At 42.4% G+C, this 22,199-nt stretch overlaps 1 protein-coding gene across 11 annotated transcripts; it reads left to right on the plus strand.

The window, feature by feature from the left end:
- Nucleotides 1-7,691: 7,691 nt before the first annotated feature.
- Nucleotides 7,692-12,571, plus strand: LOC121532179 (kelch domain-containing protein 10). Of its 11 annotated transcripts, XM_041837947.1 has the most exons (5): nt 7,701-9,619; nt 9,734-9,818; nt 10,037-10,111; nt 10,217-10,354; nt 10,452-12,571. In XM_041837947.1, exons 3-5 carry the CDS (start codon nt 10,049-10,051, stop codon nt 10,644-10,646), a joined length of 396 nt encoding a protein of 131 aa, XP_041693881.1. In that variant the 5' UTR covers nt 7,701-9,619; nt 9,734-9,818; nt 10,037-10,048; the 3' UTR covers nt 10,647-12,571. The 11 variants fall into 11 exon arrangements, 6 of the variants coding, with proteins under 6 accessions (XP_045060927.1, XP_041693881.1, XP_045060928.1 ...); XM_045204992.1 differs by having other exon boundaries at nt 7,692-7,746; nt 9,470-9,619; nt 9,734-10,354; XR_005994256.2 differs by having other exon boundaries at nt 10,074-10,121; nt 10,217-10,535.
- Nucleotides 12,572-22,199: the final 9,628 nt, after the last annotated feature.

The raw sequence follows: 22,199 nt of genomic DNA on the forward strand, positions 1-22,199 counted from the left end.
CCGACAGTCGATGACGTGGCACACAACCATTGGTTGATGCAATGCAACGTCTGGTTGTCGGTCATGCTGGAAATGTGATCTCGCGTTATTGTGTAATTGTCAATACAGTACATGTACACCACAATATGAAACGTTGATTTGAACCTTCTGACCAACTAGTTGGTCAGGCAGCGCCCAACTGTCGGATTCATATCGCGTGATTTCTGATTATTGTTCTGTATCGGGTGTACCATGAAACATCCAAGACCTCACAATTTCACTAACGCTCCCATTTGACGTCACAGCTCTCCCTAGTGGCAGTACTCATGCACATTAATTTAAATGCAAATACCTAGGAGGCCTAGAAAATGATACAAGGGATGGCCCCATAAAATAACAAACTAAATAAAACATCAAAAATATGACAATACATATTTGTGTGTGTGTCACACTGGCACTATCTGCTCAAACATCTGTTCACTTCATATAAATAGTTGTAGTCCCCTGTAGCTCAGTTGGTAGAGCATGGCCCTTGCAATGCCAGAGTTGTGGGTTCGTTTCCCACGGGGGGCCAGTATGAAAATGTATGCATTCACTAACTGTAAGTCGCTCTGGATAAGAGTGTTTGCTAAATGACGCAAATGTAATAGGCAACATAAGCCTATATTTTACAACAAAGCTACTTAACACTCTTCCTTAAGATCTACCCTCCTGTGGGTATTCAGTCCAACCTGAACCTAACATACCTGATTCAGAGGGTCATGTTCCAGGCCCTGACCAAATTGCAGATAATGCATTGAATCAACCAATAGTTGCATAGCACATGGAGGGCCTGGAACATGACCCTCTGAATCAGGTATGTTAGGTTCAGGTTGGACTGAATACCCACAGGAGGGTAGATCTTAAGGAAGAGTGTTAGGTAGCTTTGTTGTAACCTATGTAAGTACTAGGTCGTATTTATTGATGCAGACCGTAGCAAAACCCCATTGCAATGGTAGCCAGAGTCGTTCAAGGGAATTCGGGACATGGGTGACTAGTTATGCCAGGTCATCGACTGCGCAGTCAGGCATTAGATTGCTATACCGCTATATCATATGGGTCGCAATCCTGCTTGACTACATTGCAAACGGCTGCCAGATCTCGCAAAGCTTGGATAGGTGTTTAACATATCAGCTAACCACATCATATGATATACAGTGGGGGAAAAAAGTATTTAGTCAGCCACCAATTGTGCAAGTTCTCCCACTTAAAAAGATGAGAGAGGCCTGTAATTTTCATCATAGGTACACGTCAACTATGACAGACAAATGGAGAAAAAGAAATCCAGAAAATCACATTGTAGGATTCTTTATGAATTTATTTGCAAATTATGGTGGAAAATAAGTATTTGGTCACCTACAAACAAGCAAGATTTCTGGCTCTCACAGACCTGTAACTTCTTCTTTAAGAGGCTCCTCTGTCCTCCACTCGTTACCTGTATTAATGGCACCTGTTTGAACTTTTTATCAGTATAAAAGACACCTGTCCACAACCTCAAACAGTCACACTCCAAACTCCACTATGGCCAAGACCAAAGAGCTGTCAAAGGACACCAGAAACAAAATTGTAGACCTGCACCAGGCTGGGAAGACTGAATCTGCAATAGGTAAGCAGCTTGGTTTGAATAAATCAACTGTGGGAGCAATTATTAGGAAATGGAAGACATACAAGACCACTGATAATCTCCCTCGATCTGGGGCTCCACGCAAGATCTCACCCCGTTGGGTCAAAATGATCACAAGAACGGTGAGCAAAACTCCCAGAACCACACGGGGGGACCTAGTGAATGACCTGCAGAGAGCTGGGACCAAAGTAACAAAGCCTACCATCAGTAACACACTACGCCGCCAGGGACTCAAATCCTGCAGTGCCAGACGTGTCCCCCCTGCTTAAGCCAGTACATGTCCAGGCCCGTCTGAAGTTTGCTAGAGTGCATTTGGATGATCCAGAAGAGGATTGGGAGAATGTCATATGGTCAGATGAAACCAAAATAGAAAAAAAAACTCAACTCGTCGTGTTTGGAGGACAAAGAATGTTGAGTTGCATCCAAAGAACACCATACCTACTGTGAAGCATGGGGGGTGGAAACATCATGCTTTGGGGCTGTTTTTCTGCAAAGGGACCAGGACGACTGATCCGTGTAAAGGAAAGAATGAATGGGGCCATGTATCGTGAGATTTTGAGTGAAAACCTCCTTCCATCAGCAAGGGCATTGAAGATGAAACGTGGCTGGGTCTTTCAGCATGACAATGATCCCAAACACACCGCCCGGGCAACGAAGAAGTGGCTTCGTAATAAGCATTTCAAGGTCCTGGAGTGGCCTAGCCAGTCTCCAGATCTCAACCCCATAGAAAATCTTTGGAGGGAGTTGAAAGTCTGTGTTGCCCAGCGACAGCCCCAAAACATCACTGCTCTAGAGGAGATCTGCATGGAGGAATGGGCCAAAATACCAGCAACAGTGTGTGAAAACCTTGTGAAGACTTACAGAAAACGTTTGACCTGTGTCATTGCCAACAAAGGGTATATAACAAAGTATTGAGAAACTTTTGTTATTGACCAAATACTTATTTTCCACCATAATTTGCAAATAAATTCATAAAAATTCCTACAATATGGTTTTCTGGATTTTTTTTCCTCATTTTGTCTGTCATAGTTGACGTGTACCTATGATGGAAATTACAGGCCTCTCTCATCTTTTTAAGTGGGAGAACTTGCACAATTGGTGGCTGACTAAATCCTTTTTTCCCCACTGTAGCAGTGTAATGCCCGACAGTCGATGACGTGGCACACAACCATTGGTTGATGCAATGCAACGTCTTCAACGTAATCAGGCAGGAACACCACCAATATGTGGTTAGCTAATATGTTCAACACTAGCCTCGTCTGGCCATCCTTCCAAATCGTGTCTCGTTTAATTGTATTGGAAATCTTGAGAAATCCAGTATAGGATTCTGGGTTTGAATGGGATTGTAGGTTTTTCTTCAAACCCTTATCTAGCGCACCTAACTAACTGGTTGATAAGCTGAATCACGTTAGTTTCTACTGGGTTTGGAGCGAAAACCTACAGGATGGTAGCTCTACAGGAACAGAGGTGGTAAGCCCTCCAATAGTGATTTGGGATTTGTAAAAAAACAAAAACAAGTAGAGGCCAATAAATCATCAAATAATCTGAACTAATTATGCTAATATGTTATGTTAACTATCCAAGCGTTGTAATACACCCATAAATTAAGAAGCAATGAAGTCCACCTGGAACGCACCCGTGTCGACCTGCAACCGCAGCGTAGCAATGAACGCACCCGTGTCGACCTGCAACGCGCCCGCGGGCTAGCAATGTGGTGATTGTTGTCTAATCGGGTGAGCCAGCAGCCAGCTCGGCCAAGAGTTGCTGGAGCTGGTTCAGAGTTGACGTTTTACTTTTGAATTTTTTTTATTAATTAAGGTGCTGCAAATCAATGTTCACTTATTATTTATTAATTACCATTTTGATTCCTATGGCGGGCAAGGGAGGTCTGGTTGTCGGTCATGCTGGAAATGTGATCTCGCGTTATTGTGTCATTGTCAATAAAGTACATGTACACCACAATATGAAACGTTGATTTGAACCTTCTGACCAACTAGTTGGTCAGGCAGCGCCCAACTGTCTGATTCATATCGCGTGATTTCTGATTATTGTTCTGTATCGGGTGTACCATGAAACATCCAAGACCTCACAATTTCACTAACGCTCCCATTTGACGTCACAGCTCTCCCTAGTGGCAGTACTCATGCACATTAATTTAAATGCAAATACCTAGGAGGCCTAGAAAATGATACAAGGGATGGCCCCATAAAATAACAAACTAAATAAAACATCAAAAATATGACCATACATATTTGTGTGTGTCACACTGGCACTATCTGCTCAAACATCTGTTCACTTCATATAAATAGTTGTAGTCCCCTGTAGCTCAGTTGGTAGAGCATGGCCCTTGCAATGCCAGGGTTGTGGGTTTGTTTCCCACGGGGGGCCAGTATGAAAATGTATGCATTCACTAACTGTAAGTCGCTCTGGATAAGAGTGTTTGATAAATGACGCAAATGTAATAGGCAACATAAGCCTATATTTTCAGCATAACATTTAAATAAAAAATGATGATACAAAAAACAAATAGATTCTATATCTTAGAGCAATTATAGGCCTATCTAAATTATAAGCTAAAGTAATATGATTATATATTACTCTCATCAACATCTTTCTCTCATATAAACGTTTCAAAATGGTTGATTTGGTCAGTTTGACAATCAAACCCATCCCTTATCTCATTAACATACCCCTGTGTGCATATGTGCGTCCGTGTGCAACTGACACTGTCTGTCTTTCTCTCTCCTTCTACATTTACATGTTCAAGTGCAAGTGCTGGTTCAGAGACCATGTGAGGATATGACGGAGCCGAGTGACTTGGTGTATAGAGAGCAGAGGAGAGGGCCTAGAACTGAACCCTGGGGGACACCAGTAGTGCGAGTACGTGGTGCACAATATAACATTCATGAAAGGCAAATAGTATAAAAGATGGTATAAGGATGGCAGGTATACTGATGGTAAAAGATTGTATACTTTTTTACCAAAACGTTAGGGGAAATATGCCTCTTCATGTTCAATGCGCATGGCGGCTTAAGCTTCTCTTCCACAAGCCTTTCGTTGACAAATAAGGGTACCAACAGAGAAGTATTGGCCTAACAAATGACAGACCTTTGCTAACAGCAATGAGATACCATCAAGGTTTTTGGGATGTGGCCCATTTGGACCCCTATCCTCTCTTTCAAATGCATGCTTCTTTTGTGAACTTTGCTATCAAGAGACCTATGAACAGACATCAAAACCAGTTCCTTCTAATGTCCAACATTCCAGTCCAGTCCCAGGTGATTTATTTTTTAGCCTAATCAGTTAAAGCAGAGTACTGTAGATAGATACACTTTATTTGGCTGTGTAAATCTCTCTAGGACAAGGTGACTTTTATCAATATATTTGTCTGTATTTACCACCCCAAAAATGAAATGCTAATTAGCTGCTAATGTGGCTATCATAAAGAACTACAAATGCCATGATGATCTGGAAGACTGCCGAATCGAGGCAAAGGTAAGAATCTCTGGATTAACTATATAATGTTAGCTAAATGTAGTAATGAATAAATTGGCTAAATCTCTTTAAATTGACAATTCTGTGAACTGTCTTGGGCAAGTTTTACATTTACACAATACCTGTTAACAAACGCGTCAGCTAGAGATGATGTGCAGGGAATTGTAGTCTTGCATGATGTCTACGTTAATGCTAATTAGCATTTTCGAATCTGAGAGTAAATAGAACTGAATATATTGATAAGTCACCTTGTCCGAGAGAGATTTACATGGTTATCAAAACGTCACGCCAGGGTAAGCCTACACGAAACACAGCCCTTATTTTAAGAGTTTCTAATATCCCAATGTGAAAAATGTATGGTGAAAAAAACAATTGGAACCATTTCCCTGTTTGACCACTAGGTTTTATGGGTATTATGACACCTTCTTCTTCTTCTTCTTCAATGAGGTTTAACGGCGGTTGGCATCCAATTTGTTGCATTACCGCCACCTACTAGACTGGAGTACATCTCTCCTATTTTTTCTTGAAAAATAAAATAAAACAAAGCAAAGAAATATCCTACCATCTAACACTACACACACAACTTCAAAACTACTAATAATAATAAACCCCACCCTTCTCCACTATTTAAATATACTCACTCCTACCTCATGCCCTCAACCTGAAATGATGGGACATCACCACTTAACACTCCCTGTAACTCTTCGGCTGTCAAGTCTCGCACACCCAAATATCTCTCTGCAGCTGCCACCACAACCTCAATTTTCTTCGATTTGCGTTCCATCCCTGCAGTACAATTAATAACCATTGCTATAAATGCTAAAAACCCAATCTTACTGAAACATATCACTTGCTTGCCTATCCCTCTGTACTGATATATATCTCCTACTCTCACCACTCCCCCCCCTTGTCCTCTCTTCCTCTACTTTCTTCACTGCCTCCGCATATGACAACTTCTTCTCTACTCTTACCCTGGAAACCTCAACCTGCTTCTCTCGCACTGGGCATGTCTGATCCCCAGCCCCATGGCCACCCCTACAATTAGCACATACCACCACTTTCCCCACTGATTCACACTCCTTAGTCTCATGCCCTTCTGCACACTTCTCACACCTTGGAATCTCCCTCCTACATACTGCTACCACATGCCCATAAGTTTGACACCTGTAAAATTGTAATGTACTCGGCACATAAGCTCGCACAGGATAACTTATATATCCTAACTTCACTTTATCCAGGCAAAGACTCAACTTCAAAACTCAAAAGAACAGACAATGACTCTTCTGTTTCCCCACTCTCGCCACCCTGTTTACGTCGCACCAAACGACGAGCATCACACACACCGGGAATCATCTCCTTCAGTTGATCCACTTTTACATTTACTGCTACCCCAGTAATCACTCCTCTCAATGGCACCCTTTTCTTAAGAGCGAAACAATTCACAATTCTTTCCCCCATTTGTTTAACTCTGAGCGCCTTCTCCCTCTGCCCAACAGAAACACAAACAGTTATCACTAGACCACTTCTGATTACCCTCACCGATCCCACTATACCCAACGCTTTTTTCACCCATCTTGAAACCACAAATGGATCAGCCAAAAGGCAAGGATCCACGTTTTCCACAAACTTCACTCCTACTGTCACAGACTCATCTTTATCCTGACCCTCTGTGCAAGCCTCTGGCTCTGAGCACTTCACCACACCTACCACCTCCGATACTTCACCCTCTTCCATTTCTACTCCTGTCTTCAGCTCACTTTGCTTACATTTCCTACCACTCTTCTTTAACAAACCTTCTCCCTTTTTCCCGCCATTTTTTACAGACTCAAACTCACAGTCTTCCTCCCTCTCTCTCTTAGACCTCCTCTGCCTCTTTTTCCCTCCATTCCTCCTCATTCATCCAAGTATACGTCTCCTTATGATAATACTGCATTTCTCCTGACCAATATCTATTTCTTGCCTTCTCAAAGGACTACATTTTCCCCCTCCTGTCCCTTCCGGCGTCTATTCTATCCTTGGCCTCACAGTCCACAATGACCTCTTCATTGCTCCCTCCGGTGTATTATGACACCTCCACTGTGGGGCTCTACTTAGCCACTCAGGATGTAGGGGAAAGGTTGGCCTTTGATAATGTTGACTCAAAAGGGTAAATCGAATGATTTGTTTCCAAACCAGTGAGCAGATAGAAGGCGCTACAGTACAGATTGCTTGTTAACCAGTCACAGCAATGGTGGTGGATTCCCTATACCTCTTTGGCTCTCTCTGATGGGCTGAATGACCATGTTTTGAAACCCATGGTTTTCCCTGCCAGAGTACTTCTATCTGACAATAAAATTCATTTTTTTTCATTACTACAAGCTATTCAATTTTTTTCAGTACTTCAAGCCATCCGTAATACATTCACTTCTCTCAAAAGGTCTGCTCTGTTAAATATCCCTGACTAAATGTACCACCTATCTGCGTAGACGTTTGTTTGCAAACAGTTTAACACATTTACCAACGTTTCAGAATGCTGTGACGCTTGAATGCATTCCCGATTATCTATTTGGCTGGAGCGTTTCAGCTGGCGTGAACGACGCTGCAAATTGACGTGAATGGATGATGTTTTGGTCCGTCGTATCGCAGTCTGTTGCCACATTATTTAAATTCATTAACGTTTTTTTATTTACTGTTCTTAGATACTTTTAATTGTCCTCTGTCCTCTGCTGAAGACGGTGAATGTAGTTGCGGCTTGAATCAGCTCAACAAATTCGAGAAACTGTCCGGGAGTCCTCCCATCAGAGACTTAAATTTGTAAACAAACACTGCACTGTATTCTAACGTTAGCTGTTAGCCATGTAGAAGTAACGTTACCTAGCTATAATTAGTTAGCTGCCGAGCAATCTAAATAGCTAGCTTTATTGGTTAGGGAAGGCAGCTCTTCGAATTACAATGTTCGAGACAGACGATTAACTTTAGCTTTGACTGTGACCAAGTAGTTTATGCAGGTAACTAACTTTAGTTCAGCTTGCTACGGAAGCCAGTTGTCAACTGTCATGGAAATTAGATGGCTAATGTTGGGCAGCAAACATTTTTCCTCAGTACAATGCGTTGCCAGTCATTTTTATTTGTACTACTGAATTTGTTGAGTAGATCTTAATATATATCCATAAGAAATACTGCAGTGTTTACCAATCAGTGGTAACCACAGTTTTCAAACTCAGATTAAAGATGGGAAAAGTATCTGTGACTCAAGAGTGATAGATGGGGTTTCCCCTCCAGGTTCTGAGGGGCTGGTGTGTGACAGCCACTTATGAGGTAGCTACAATAGTTGCACAAGCTGGTCATGCTGAGTTTATAATATAAATATAATATAATATAATATAATTCTCTCTCAGGGTAGCTATCAGTGTGTGTTTGTCATTCAACAATACCCAATGGACAAGCCACTTGTCTAGCCTAGTTGGTTAGACACTCAGCAAGCTTGAACTGAACTCTGCAATGTAGAAAATAGTAAAAATAAAGAAAAACCCTTGAATGAGTAGGTGTTCTAAAACTTTTGACCGGTAGTGTACACTCAAAGGCCATTACTCAAATTTGTATATAGGCTAGACCAATTATGTACCAAAGACCTCGTAAATCAGTTTTGTTTTATGTTTTTTTTACCATGCATGATATGCGGTAGGCTTTGTATTGTATAACGGCACAATCATAATTTTAATTCCGTTTTTTTCATCTTCAGGCTTGGGCTCATAAGCCTATGCATAAGCTCTAATTATGCTTATGGGAGTTTTGAATTAATAATCGCCTTAGAAAGCGCTGTCCATTTCGTTGTGTTAGTCTTTGAAACAAAAACCATGTTTTACACTGTTTCAACCTGCTGTTGAACTACTTTCTTCAAATTGATCATCACAGTGAGTTTTAAAAGTAAGACAGGCCTACTGTTTTGATGATGAGTGTTTGATGGGATTTTCAATTGCATTTGCATTGATGTCAGAGTGGTTAGAGGGACAATAGAGCACTGAGTACCAGGTCATTGAAGACCTGATGGTCGTTAGTGAGTTGGGTATTACCAAAGCATGTCCAGAGTGCATAAAAGGAGATTACTGTGAACGGTCATGTGGAATTTTACTTCAGTCATGACTCATAATTGCCGATAATATGGTCACCGCAACATCCCTAACGTCTTGTCTCAGATCTGCGGGACAAAGGCCCAAAATGCGTGACTGTCCTACACAATCCAGGACGTGGTCACCCTACGACTGTAACAAATCGCCTAATTCTAAACCCTTGGCTTGACATTTAGGGGGGTTTCCTAACAACCATGTCCTCTCTCCTACCTCCGTCCTGCAGGCGATGGCCATCATTAATGGCTACCTGTATGTGTTTGGAGGGACGACAGGCTACGTTTACAGCACAGACCTGCACAGGCTGGACCTGACCACAAGGGAGTGGACCCACCTCAAGCCCAACACCCCCCACTACAGACCTGCCCGAGGAGCGGTCAGTCACCCTCTATACCTCCTAATCTTCTGGTAGTTACACCCCCCACCCCCTTAAACAGGATACATTGCATCCAGGAAATTCTGTTAATCTCTCTCTTTCTCCCTATTTCAGGTACAGACATTAGTTGGCTCATGATGGACAGAGAATATACATCCTAGGAGGCGGGACTTCCTGGACATCATATCCCCTAGACAAGGTACAGTACAGGAGGAGTGAATGCTGATGGTTGTTTTTACTGACATTGTTTAACATGGGGTTTACATTCTGTTCCCCCCCCCCACCTCAGATATATGCCTACAACCTAGAGAATAACTCCTGAGAGGAGATTGTCACCAAACCTCATGAAAACATTGGTTGGTTGCATAAGTGTGTGTGTGTGTGTGTGTGTGTGTGTGTGTGTGTGTGTGTACACAGATCAGTAAACAGATGGGTGTCCTGTTCTTGTTGTCAGGGTATCCTGCCGCACGGCGATGTCACAGCTCTGTCCAGGTCAGGCAGGGTAATAACTTTACATCTCAGTTTAATAGGAATCAGCTGTGTGTCCAGGCTATGGACTGGGAGTCAGTGTTCAATCTGCTCTTCCTCCCCCCACAGAGGTGTTTCTATGTGGGGGTTACAATGGAAGGTCTGCAGGTTGACCACTGGAAGGTCAACCTGCAGACCTTCCAGTGGACCAAGCTGCTCAGTGTCATGCCTGAGCCTGCTTACTTCCACTGTGCTGCAGTCACACCGGTCAGTACCACACACACACACACACACAAACACACACACACACAAACCCAAACATGCACTTGGATGTATGATTTCCAATCACATCTCCCTCTCCCAGGCTGGCTGTATGTATGTGCATGGTGGGGTGGAGAACAGGAGAACTGGGTCTCTGTCTGTGTGGCTGGTGGTGCCCAGCCTGCTGGAGATAACCTGGGAGAAACTGCTCAAGGCCTTCCGTCATCTGGCCCAGCTCTCCCCCCAACAGCTACTCGGCCTGGGCCTCACACACACCCTCATCCAGCGCCTCAAGTAGACCACCAGGGGCTCACTGGGGAACAGGTCAAAGGTCAAAGCAAGGACAGGGGTGAAGGGTGCTGGATTTAGGATGGAACTGAGTTGACCCCCTTTGCTGCCACCAATGAGCAGAGAGACTGAATGGCCAACAGACCAATGAACAGGTGTATTGGCATGTGAGAATGGACTCAAGGAAGAGAACTGATGTACAATGGATGTAACGTCAGGTCATCATCAAAAACCAAAACATTGGATGCCTTTTTTTATGATGTTTTAATGGGTTTGAAATGCCAGGTGGAATGTTTTGCTGAGTCCCTTTTGACCTGGTTTATTTCAGGATGGATTTGCCTTAATCTTTCAGAAGCCATTGGTCGACTAGGAGACAGTGGAGATTTAGTAGATATTGGAGATCACTGAATGCTGTTGATTTATTTATTTATATGTTTGCATGCAGCTGACGACACTCTTACCCATTCTATTCAGTAGTGTGTCAAGGCACTCTAAAACTACTCATTATGTCCACTTTGCCCAGTGGGAACCAGACATAGGACATGATGCTCACAGACAGACATGGTGTCTTGTTGTTTTCAATTGTTTTCTGCCCACTGGTACAGAAACATCTATAACATGTACAGACAGCTGCTGCTATGTCCACTGTGACACACTGACAGGTCTAATACCAATAGGAATGTCTTAATAGGTCTCATTTAGCAGGCTGGCGGGGCAAGGGACTGATTTTAGGACAGATCTTGTTCTGTATTGCTCACCTCTTGAGCCAGTTTGATGAAGTGAACCCTCTGACATCACTGTGATTCTCTAGTGCCTCTGTAGTCTTACAACTCCTAGTCTTACAGAAGCAATGATCTCACACACACACACACACAGGGTGCTGTGTGAAACTGTACTCTATCTCCAAAGTGAAACTAAGCGCATGCCATTTTATTTCATTGTGCCTTTTTAAATGACTTATCAAATGTCACAAACTGTATTGGTTGTAGTGAATTCTCTCCTTTTACCAAGCTTTTAATTTGTGCCCCTGAAGTATGGTTTTTAACTTTACTCCTAGTCACTGAAAATAAGGAAATGTCCAAATAGCCCTCCACCAGTCTCTGTGCCCCATGCTCTACTAATATGAGTCATTGACTAACTTGTCTTTTTAAGGTTATCCTCCTTCCACATATTCTGTTTACTGACATTTGGTCAAACCCTTCTGTCCACCACAGGTTTCATTGTTTGGGTGTCCGAATGTCTATCACACACAGTGAAGCCTTAACTTGTGAATTTGGTTGGATATACTTTTTATTTAGACTGACAAAAAAAAGTGTCAAGGGTCATTTTAACATTAAACCAAACCGGAGATGTATCTGTTGCAAAAAACAATGACAACATGACTGCCTTTCACTTTTCAACAATGTTGGGTTTAATCTCTGTTTATTTAATATCCCACACTCATGTTCCCTGTCAGTTAGACTGGTAGAATGTAACTCACCTGTCAATTCTATGTGGATTCTCCTTTAGTTTCTGCACAGAACACGGGTGTTCAGTCTGAAATCTAGCCCAAACCTCTTATAGTAGATCTGGAAGATTAGGTTTACCTTCTTCCACTATGTTGCTTCCCCCTACCTAACTCTTAGGATCACAAGAAGTGTCAAGGGGTACTGGCTAATGGTTGATTTTTGCACTGGGAAATGTGACTTTACTAGAACTATACTTTTTGGGAAACTGGGCTTCTGTATGAGAAACTATGCATCCACCAGTCTGTATCGTTTAGTTTTTTTGGAAATCTATGGATATAATGGATTTTAGAACTCTTTGCATTTCAGTCTGTGCATGAAGTCACTTTACACATTGTTGTACTGAATGTGGATGGAAAAACTGACTCTGCACAATTAAAGGTTTTGTAATTTCATTGTTTGGATCACTAAATGTACTGTAAGCAGTTAAGACCTTGTTTGACTGATGTATTATTTGGCCAGGAAATCCAGGTACTATGTACCTGTGATTGAACTGAACTTCTGTTGGCATTGTAGTGTTGGTTATTTTCAGAATGTTTAGAATCTAATTGATTGCAAAGAAAACCCTTCTGTCTACTGTAACGCAAGAAAAAGTCCAACTTAATATCATGATTTGGGTTGGGTGGGTAACAGGTTGACAAGTGAAGTGGCTGACATTTCAAAAAGGTTCCCTTATCCATAGGGATATAGCACTTCAGTGACATTTCAAATCCTTAAAATAACTTAAGGTCTGTATTCTTTGAAAAATTCTGCATCTTAATGATTTGTCGTCAAACCAACAATGGATCGGTGAACACACACACATTTGCCTATATTTATTCCTTTGACTGAATTAAAATACTTTTAGTATTCACAACTCCATTGACAAAGTGAGCTCGATTTCTATTTAAAAAATGCTAATGTCCATAAATACCTTCTTTACAGACAGACGCTGGTGCAGACACCCCAGTGGTTTTCAGAAACGAGTGCAAAGATAAAAACACAGTCAGGGAAGGAGGTCCAGTGTAAAGTTTACCAAACCTTACACCAAATAATCAAAGCTCTTTGGATGTTGTCCTCCAGTTTGCATAGCTTCTATTGAACATGATTCTCAGTGATGGTTTTTAAACGAAACAATTGTATTAACCTGCAAACGACGTACTTGTGGTGTACAGAACTCAGAAAATATGTAGATTCAGACTTTACAGAAACAGATGTGAGTGACTAAAGTAAAATGTGTAGAGTGCAACAGGAGGATTACAGTACATACACTGAACAAAAATATAAACGCAACATGTAAAGTGTTGGTCCCATGTTTCATGAGCTGAAATAAAAGATCCCAGAAATTGTCCATATTCACAAATTTGTTTACATCCCTGTTAGTGAGCATTTATCATTTGCCAAGATAATCCATCCACCTGACAGGTGTAGCATATCAAGAAGCTGATTAAACAGCATGATCATTACACAAGTGCAATTTGTGCTTGGGAAAATAAAAGGCCACTAAAATGTGCAGTTTTGTTACCCAACACAATGGCACAGACGTCTCAAGTTTTGAGGGAGCGTGCAATTGGCATGCTGACTGCAGGAATGTCCACCAGAGCTGTTTCCAGAGAATTGAATGTTCATTTCTCTACCATAAGCCGGCTCTGTCATTTTAGATCATTTTGTCCAACCGGCCTCACAACCGCAGACCACGTGTAACCATGCCAGCCCAGGACTTCCACATCTGGCTTCTTCACCTGCGGGATCGTCTGAAACCAGCCCCCCGGACAGCTGATGAAACTGTGGGTTTGCACAACCAAATAATTTCTTCACAAACTGTCAGATATCGTCTCAGGGAAGCTCATCTGCTTGCTCCCCATAGTGGCGTTATGGAATGGGCAGGAATGGGCAGGAATAAGCTACGGACAATGAACACAATTGCATTTGATCAATCCCAATTTTAATGCACAGAGATACCGTGACGAGATCCTGAGGCCCATTGCCGTGCCATTTATCCGCCGCCATCACTTCATGTTTCAGCATGATAATGGGGGGCCAGTATGAAAAATGTATGCACTCACTAACTGTAAGTCGCTCTGGATAAGAGCATCTGCTAAATGACTAAAATGTAAATGTAAATAATGCACGGCCCCATGTCGCAAGGATCCAGTTCATCCCTGGCCTGCATACTCACCAGACATGTCACCCATTGAGTGTGTTTGGGATGCTCTGGATCGACGTGTATGACAGCGTGTTCCAGCTCCCTCCAGTCTCCAGCAACTTCGCACAGCCATTGAAGAGGAGACGGACAACATTCCACAAACAACAGCCTGATCAACTGTATGCGAAGGAGATGTGTCGTGCTGCGTGAGGCAAATGGTGGTCACACCAGATACTGACAGGTTTTCTGATCCACGCCCCTACCTTTTTTTAAAGGTATCTTTGACCAACAGATGCATATCTGTATTCCCAGTCATGTGAAATCCATAGATTTAGGGCCTAATTTATTTATTTTAATTGACTGATTTCCTTATATGTAACTCAGTAAAATCTTTGAAATTGTTGAATGTTGCGTTTTTATATTTTTGTTCAGTTTATCTTGTTAGCAGGAGTTATTAAAAAGTTCAAAAGGTGAGGTTGTGCCAGACATTACTGCGACACTATAGCATTCAAGACTGAAATGCTTCACCAACTGTTTGAAATGTTTTTGGACCGGCAGTCCAGAGAAGTTTCAAAATGTCAAGTCGAGCAGTCTGCACACCATATTCAATTTAATAAATGAAAACCATTCGGAATGAGTGCCTAAACTTAAGGTAAGGGTTAAGGTTTGGGATAGGGTTAAAATAAAAAAACATTGTCCAACACTGGGATCGAACACACAACCTTCTGATCCAGAGTCGTGGGATTACTAGCAAAAGTAGAAAAAGCCTACTGAGAAGGATGCAATTGCAGCCTGCAATTTGGGGCGTTCCTGCATGTGGGTATTCCTGCATTTGCAGGAACCCGTCTTTACACATCTATTGGTCAATTATTAAGCTAGGGGAGGCGGGGGCACTCCAGTACAGTAGGGGGGTGTTAATGCACAATAACGTTGGATACCAGCCGCCGATAAAACCGACAGAAGAAGAGGCGGGGGCGACAAACGGTAGCTAGCTAGCTGTACACCGGTAGACAGTGTCCTGCGTCCCCGACTGTCGAGCACTGTTGTCCCGCAGTTCTGTTAACGACGGCGAGGGCAAGTGTTTGGCAGGTGGGAGCGAAGGACGCTGGGTCCTAGCTTAACCAGCTAGTCCGGTACACAGCAGGCGGGAGCGATACTTAAGCAATAAGGCTGTGCTTTTCCCATGATGTCAAGCAAAGAGGCACTGAGTTTCAAGGTAGGCCTTGAAATACATCCACCGGTACACCTCCAATTGACTCAAATGATGTCAATTAGCCTATCAGAAGCTTCTAAAGCCATGACATCATTTTCTGGAATTTTCCAAGCTGTTTAAAGGCTCAGTCAACTTAGTGTATGTAAACTTCTGACCCACTGTAAACAATTGTTGGAAAAATTACTTGTGTCATGTACAAAGTAGATGTCCTAACCGACTTGCCAAAACTATAGTTTGTTAGCAAGAAATTTGTGGAGTGGTTGAAAAACAAGTTTTAATGACTCCAACCTAAGTGTATGTAAACTTCTGACTTCTGACTTGTCTTTTTTTGTACATAGTATGGAGCACTTAAATGCCTACAGCTACAGTATCCTATTTGACTGTTTTGGCTTGCATATATTGTTATATTAACTTTTTTCTTCTTCATTACCCACCATAACTCATCAAGTCTGCTAACTAAACTGTAAAGGTCTGTAAATGGTGACTTATTTTATGTTTTACTTTTACTTATTTTTGTATACCTTAAAGGGAAACTTCACCACTAGACACTATTTAGGGTGTTTTTCCATTCTTCCTACATAATTATGAGTGATGAGAGGGTGTTTCAGACAATTATGCACTATAGCGTATTTTTTCATTTTTGCGCCGGGAGAGTTCAACCAATGACGTCATTGGTTGATTGAGCCTGCTGTCATGTTTTGTAGCAATTATTGTGGCCTTTGTGTTTCGCTAGCAGCGAGTAGATATGGTTGTCCTTGTTCGATAGAGCCATTGGACTTGTCTCAACAATGTTCTTATCTGCCAGGACATTGCAGGATGTCTAGGTTGACACATTTACCCTGGCTTTGTAAAGACTACAGCCTGACAGGAGTCATACTTCCTTGTTCCCTCCCTCGATGGCAGGCTTTTCCAAATTAGGGCAGTACTAGTTTATAGGTTCACAGGAGCCGAGATTGCTAAATAATTAGCTACAATGGCTACTTCTGATGATTCCTCTTTCCAAGAAGAGCTGGACGACAAAACATTGTTTGATGTTCTTTTACATAGGAACGTACAGCCCTATTTATTTGAGTTGAGACAGCGGGAAAAAAATTATTGCGAGACCAGCAAGCAACCGCGGCATCCTAGACCAGCTGGACCAGGACTCAGGAGGGTAAATGACAAACGAGTAAGTTATTTTGTCTGTTGGTAGCTAGCTAGCAATATAAGCTCTCTTTTTACATGGGGCAGTGTTGTACAGTACAATTTGAAACATAAAAAAGTTATCCTTTTTTAGATAGAACTATACTAAATATATTCACATCTCATCAAATTACTCATTAAAACACACTGTTTTGCAATTAAGGTCTACAGTAGCCTCAACAGCACTCTCTGGAGTAGCACCATGGTGTAGCTGGAGGACAGGTATTTTCCGTCCTCCTCTGAGTACATTGACTTCAATACAAAACCTAGGAGGCTCATGGTTCTCACCCCCTTCCATAGACTTACACAGTAATTATGATGACATCAGGAGGATGTCCTCCAACGTATGGGAGCTCTTGCAGCATGAACTGACATGTTGTCCACCCAATCAAAGGATCAGAGAATTAATCTATTACTGAAAGCATAAGCTACAGCTAGCTAGCACTGCAGTGCATAAAATGTGGTGAGCAGTTGACTCAAAGAGAGAGAAAGACAATAGTTGAATGGTTTTGGACAGATTAATTTCTTCAAAAACTAAGGAGAAGCAGGAGAGAGAGAGAGATAGCTTTATTTTTTTATAATTTTTTTCACTTAAACTAACTTAGCTAGCTAATGCAGGGAGGGTTTTCTTGGTGGGGAATGACCAACGGGTGAGTTTCCCTGTGGGTCCTGTTTTTTTTACACATCTATGTGTTTATCAACACTAAAGATAACAATTATATCATTAATATAACATTATTTTCTGAAAAACAATGACAACACTAGCTATTCTCTCTTACCTTAAATTGTCCTATCAAACGTTCCAGCTGTCTTGATATCCTAGCAAGAAACCATATTGATATAGCAATACTCCAATACTCCAAGAAACATAAGGATGCACATAGAATACAGAAACCATTTGTACAAACTGGCTGCTTTTTCATCATCCCCAAACAAAACTAAAGGGGTAATCATAATGAAACACAAAATCACGATCTTGGGTAAAGGTGAAGACCAAGAAGGCAGAATCACTTTCCTTAAATGTATCCATAATGGAAAGAATATTGCTTTAATTAATGTGTATGCTTCAAATTCATATGATCCTACATTTTTTTATTCTCTGAACAGCATATTGTTAGAATTAACTCAATTCCATCTGGTTATTAGGACAGACATGAACACTATTTTGAACATGCGGGACAAATCTAATAAGACCAATTACAATCCACACGCAACCAAGCCTCTCCAACATATACTGTACTCTCTGATTACACTTCATTGATGCCTGCCGAGCACATAATCCAAAAGCAAACGAGTACAATTTCTACACAGGCATAAAACATTATCCAGAATCCATTTTATATTATTATCTACACCTCTATTTTCTACAATTAAGAAAATAGAAATTCAACATGATCTTGTCAGATCACCACGCCTACTACTGCCTATTACACATTTCAGAATCTCCTAAAAGAGCCACAAGATGGCGTTTCAATGTTTAATTACTACAAAACCCTTCATTCTGTGATCAATTTGAAATTAAACTAAATTAATTAATGATAATAAATAACAAAAATCAGTCAATGGCCCCCGGATTCTATGGGATCCCACCAAAGGTTTTATTAAAAATAATGCAACTGCATTTGCATCTGGGTTGAATAAATCACAATTAAATCAGATATCAGAATTGGAAATATTGTTAACTGCGTTAGAGCGTTCTCAACAAACACTTTTTTTCAGACCAGGTAGCTATTTACGCTTTCCAAAGTCAAGACAGAACTTAATTTATTGGTAAGACAGAGTGCAGAATTTGCCATCCATCGAGTTAGACTCAACCATTACTTCCATGGTAATCGTCCCAGTCATTTACTGGCCAACAAGCTATGCAGTAATGATCAATTAGCTGATATAGCAACTATTGTGTCTGAAACAGACTAAGTCCTTTCTAAAATAATTAAGAATCCCTCTTCTCTCAACAAGGGAAGCCGCCTCGCTGGGAGCCCAAATCTCTCTCAATGAACTCAAAAGAGCATTGGATAGAATGAATAAAGGCAAATCACATGGATGGGATGGTATTCCCCCTGAGGTCTATTAAAAATGTTGGAATCAACTAGGTCCACTATTGCTCAAAATGATTAACACAGCCTTTCACAAAGGTTCATTTGGGAGAGATGTGGATACAGCACTAACTTTTATTAAAATAATTGAAGGATGCCAACCAGTGTTCTCACTCTCGCCCCTATCTTTGATAAGCACAGATAAGCACACAAGCATTTCGCTACACCCACAATAACATCTGCTAAATACGTGTATGTGACCAATCAAATTTGATTTGATTTTATATTAAACTGTTTTCCAATATGTCATCCCGTCTTGAAACTTACCCAAATTGGTCCACACGGACCAAAGCGGGTTTGTTAAAAACTTTCATCCTGGATAACCTCCCTCGACTATTCCATATCTTAAATGCATCAGAAACAACAGCTCCTTGATAGACTAGAATGGTCATACTGTATCTCTGGTTTGTCTTGGAACATATGACAATTGGCTCCAATTTCATTAATATGATTAAAATACTATATGCCAATCCCTAAGCCATAGTCATGAGGAAATATCTGCTCTGCTCCATTCAGATTCACTAGAAGCAGCAAACAAGGCGATCCAATTTCTCCTTTGCTATTTTTATTATCCATAGAACCCCTGGCTCAAGCAAATCTACAATCAAAGGAAATAACACCAATATCCATAAAATCTACTGATCAACCAAATCAGCCCTACTGCTTCTCAAGAGCCAGAAGGAGGACTTAATATCTTCTTATGGAATCCCAATTGTTTCCCATTTTAAATATTTGGGAGTTGATCTTTTTCCTTCCTTAGATAAAACCATTGCCAGAAACTTTAACAGAACGCTCAAATTAATTCAATCCGACCTTAGTAGATGGACTAACATCCCAGTTGCTTTAACCGGCAGAATATCTATTGTCAAAATGAATATATTGCCACGGCTGAATTTCTGTAGTTCAATGTTTCTCATGTCTACCCCATCTGGTTATTGGGATAAAATCCATAGTGTGGTTTCAAAATGTATATGGCAAGGTAAGCAATCTCAGCTAAAATTAACAAACTTACAAAGAGGAAAAGACGTAGGAGGACTATTCGAACCAAACTTAAATTGTTAGCATTTCGCCCCATCCTAAATTGGTTTAGACATACGTTTTCCACCCCCTGGCTGAGTATACAGAGAAAAATGGTGTTTCCTATTGCCCTGGAAGAGGTGGTCTTCACTGATATATCCCTTAAATAATGTAAACTACTCTTTGGTTCTATTATTGCTCACACAATCTCTCTTTGGTGCAAAATTGAAAAACAATGTAATTGGGAATCAAAATGTAATGCCCATACTCCAATATTTCACAATAATTACATTTACATTTTAGTCATTTAGCAGACGCTCTTATCCAGAGCGACTTACAGGAGCAATTAGGGTTAAGTGCCTTGCTCAAGGGCACATTTACGTCATTCACCCTATAGGCAGTGGGATAACCACTTTACAATTTTTTTTGGGGGGGGAACTATGCTTCCGCAGAGGAAGGGGAGCCAGCAGGCCAGAGGTGGATGAACGCAATGCCCTCGTTTGGGTGTAGGGACTGATCAAAGCCCGAAGGTACAGAGGTGCCGTTCCCCTCACTGCTCCATAGGCAAGCACCATGGTCTTGTAGCGGATGCGAGCTTCAACTGGAAGCCAGTGGAGTGTGTGGAGGAGGGGGGTGACATGAGAAAACTTGGGAAGGTTGAACACCAGACGGGCTGCGGCATTCTGGATGAGTTGTAGGGGTTTAATGGCACAGGCAGGGAGGCCAGCCAACAGCGAGTTGCAGTAGTCCAGACGGGAGATGACAAGTGCCTGGATTAGGACCTGTGCCGCTTCCTGTGTAAGGCAGGGTCGTACTCTCCGAATGTTGTAGAGCATGAACCTGCAGGAGCGGGTCACCGCCTTGATGTTAGCGGAGAACGACAGGGTGTTGTCCAGGGTCACGCCAAGGCTCTTCGCACTCTGGGAGGAGGACACAACGGAGTTGTCAACCGTGATGGCGAGATCATGGAACGGGCAGTCCTTCCCCGGGAGGAAGAGCAGCTCCGTCTTGCCAGGGTTCAGCTTTAGGTGGTGATCCGTCATCCATACTGATATGTCTGCCAGACATGCAGAGATGCGATTCGCCACCTGGTTATCAGAAGGGGGAAAGGAGAAGATTAGTTGTGTATCGTCAGCGTAGCAATGATAGGAGAGGCCATGTGAGGATATGACAGAGCCAAGTGACTTGGTGTATAGGGAGAAAAGGAGAGGGCCTAGAACTGAGCCCTGGGGGACACCAGTGGTGAGAGCACGTGGTGCGGAGACAGCTTCTCGCCACGCCACTTGGTAGGAGCGACCGGTCAGGTAGGACGCAATCCAGGAGTGAGCAGCTCCGGAGATGCCCAGCTCGGAGAGGGTGGAGAGGAGGATCTGATGGTTCACAGTATCAAAGGCAGCAGACAGGTCTAGAAGGACAAGAGCAGAGGAGAGAGAGTTAGCTTTAGCAGTGCGGAGAGCCTCCGTGACACAGAGAAGAGCAGTCTCAGTTGAATGACCAGTCCTGAAACCTGACTGGTTTGGATCAAGAAGGTCATTCTGAGAGAGATAGCAAGAGAGTTGGCTAAAGACGGTACGCTCAATAGTTTTGGAAAGAAAAGAAAGAAGGGATACTGGTCTGTAGTTGTTGACATCAGTGGGATCGAGTGTTGGTTTTTTGAGAAGGGGAGCAACTCTCGCTCTCTTGAAGACGGAAGGGACATGGCCAGCGGTCAAGGATGAGTTGATCAGCGAGGTGAGGTAGGGGAGAAGGTCACCGGAGATGGTCTGGAGAAGAGAGGAGGGGATGGGGTCAAGCGGGCAGGTTGTTGGGCGGCCTGCAGTCACAAGTCGCAGGATTTTATCTGGAGAGAGAGGGAGAAAGAAGTCAAAGCATAGGGTAGGGCAGTGTGAGTAGGACCAGCAGTGTCATTAGACTTAACAAACGAGGATCGGATGTCGTCAACCTTCTTTTCAAAGTGGTTGACGAAGTCATCCACAGAGAGAGGGGGGAGGATTCAGCAGTGAGGAAAATGTGGCAAATAGCTTCCTAGGGTTAGAGGCAGATGCTTGGAATTTAGAGTGGTAGAAAGTGGCCTTAGCAGCAGAAACAGATGAAGAAAATGTAGAGAGGAGGGAGTGAAAAGATGCCAGGTCGGCAGGGAGTTTAGTTTTCTTCCATTTCCGCTCCGCTGCCCGGAGCTCTGTTCTGTGAGCACGCAATGAGTCATCAAGCCACGGAGCTGGAGGGGAGGACCGAGCCGGCCGGGAGGATAGGGGACACAGAGAGTCAAAGGATGCAGAAAGGGAGGAGAGGAGAGTTGAGGAGGCAGAATCAGGAGATTGGAGGGAGAAGGATTGAGCAGAGGGAAGAGATGATAGGATGGAAGAGGAGAGAGTAGTGGGAGAGAGAGAGCGAAGGTTGCGGCGGCGCATTACCATCTGTGTAG

This window comes from Coregonus clupeaformis, chromosome 19 (genome assembly GCF_020615455.1).
Source record: "Coregonus clupeaformis isolate EN_2021a chromosome 19, ASM2061545v1, whole genome shotgun sequence".
Taxonomy (NCBI): Eukaryota; Metazoa; Chordata; class Actinopteri; order Salmoniformes; family Salmonidae; genus Coregonus; species Coregonus clupeaformis.

Coding starts and splice junctions, on each gene's coding strand:
- LOC121532179 (XM_045204992.1), top strand. CDS start 10,049: ATGGGTGTCCTGTTCTTGTTGTCAGGGTATCCTGCCGCACGGCGATGT. Junction 10,355..10,451: donor ACTGTGCTGCAGTCACACCG/GTCAGTACCACA, acceptor TCCCTCTCCCAG/GCTGGCTGTATGTATGTGCA.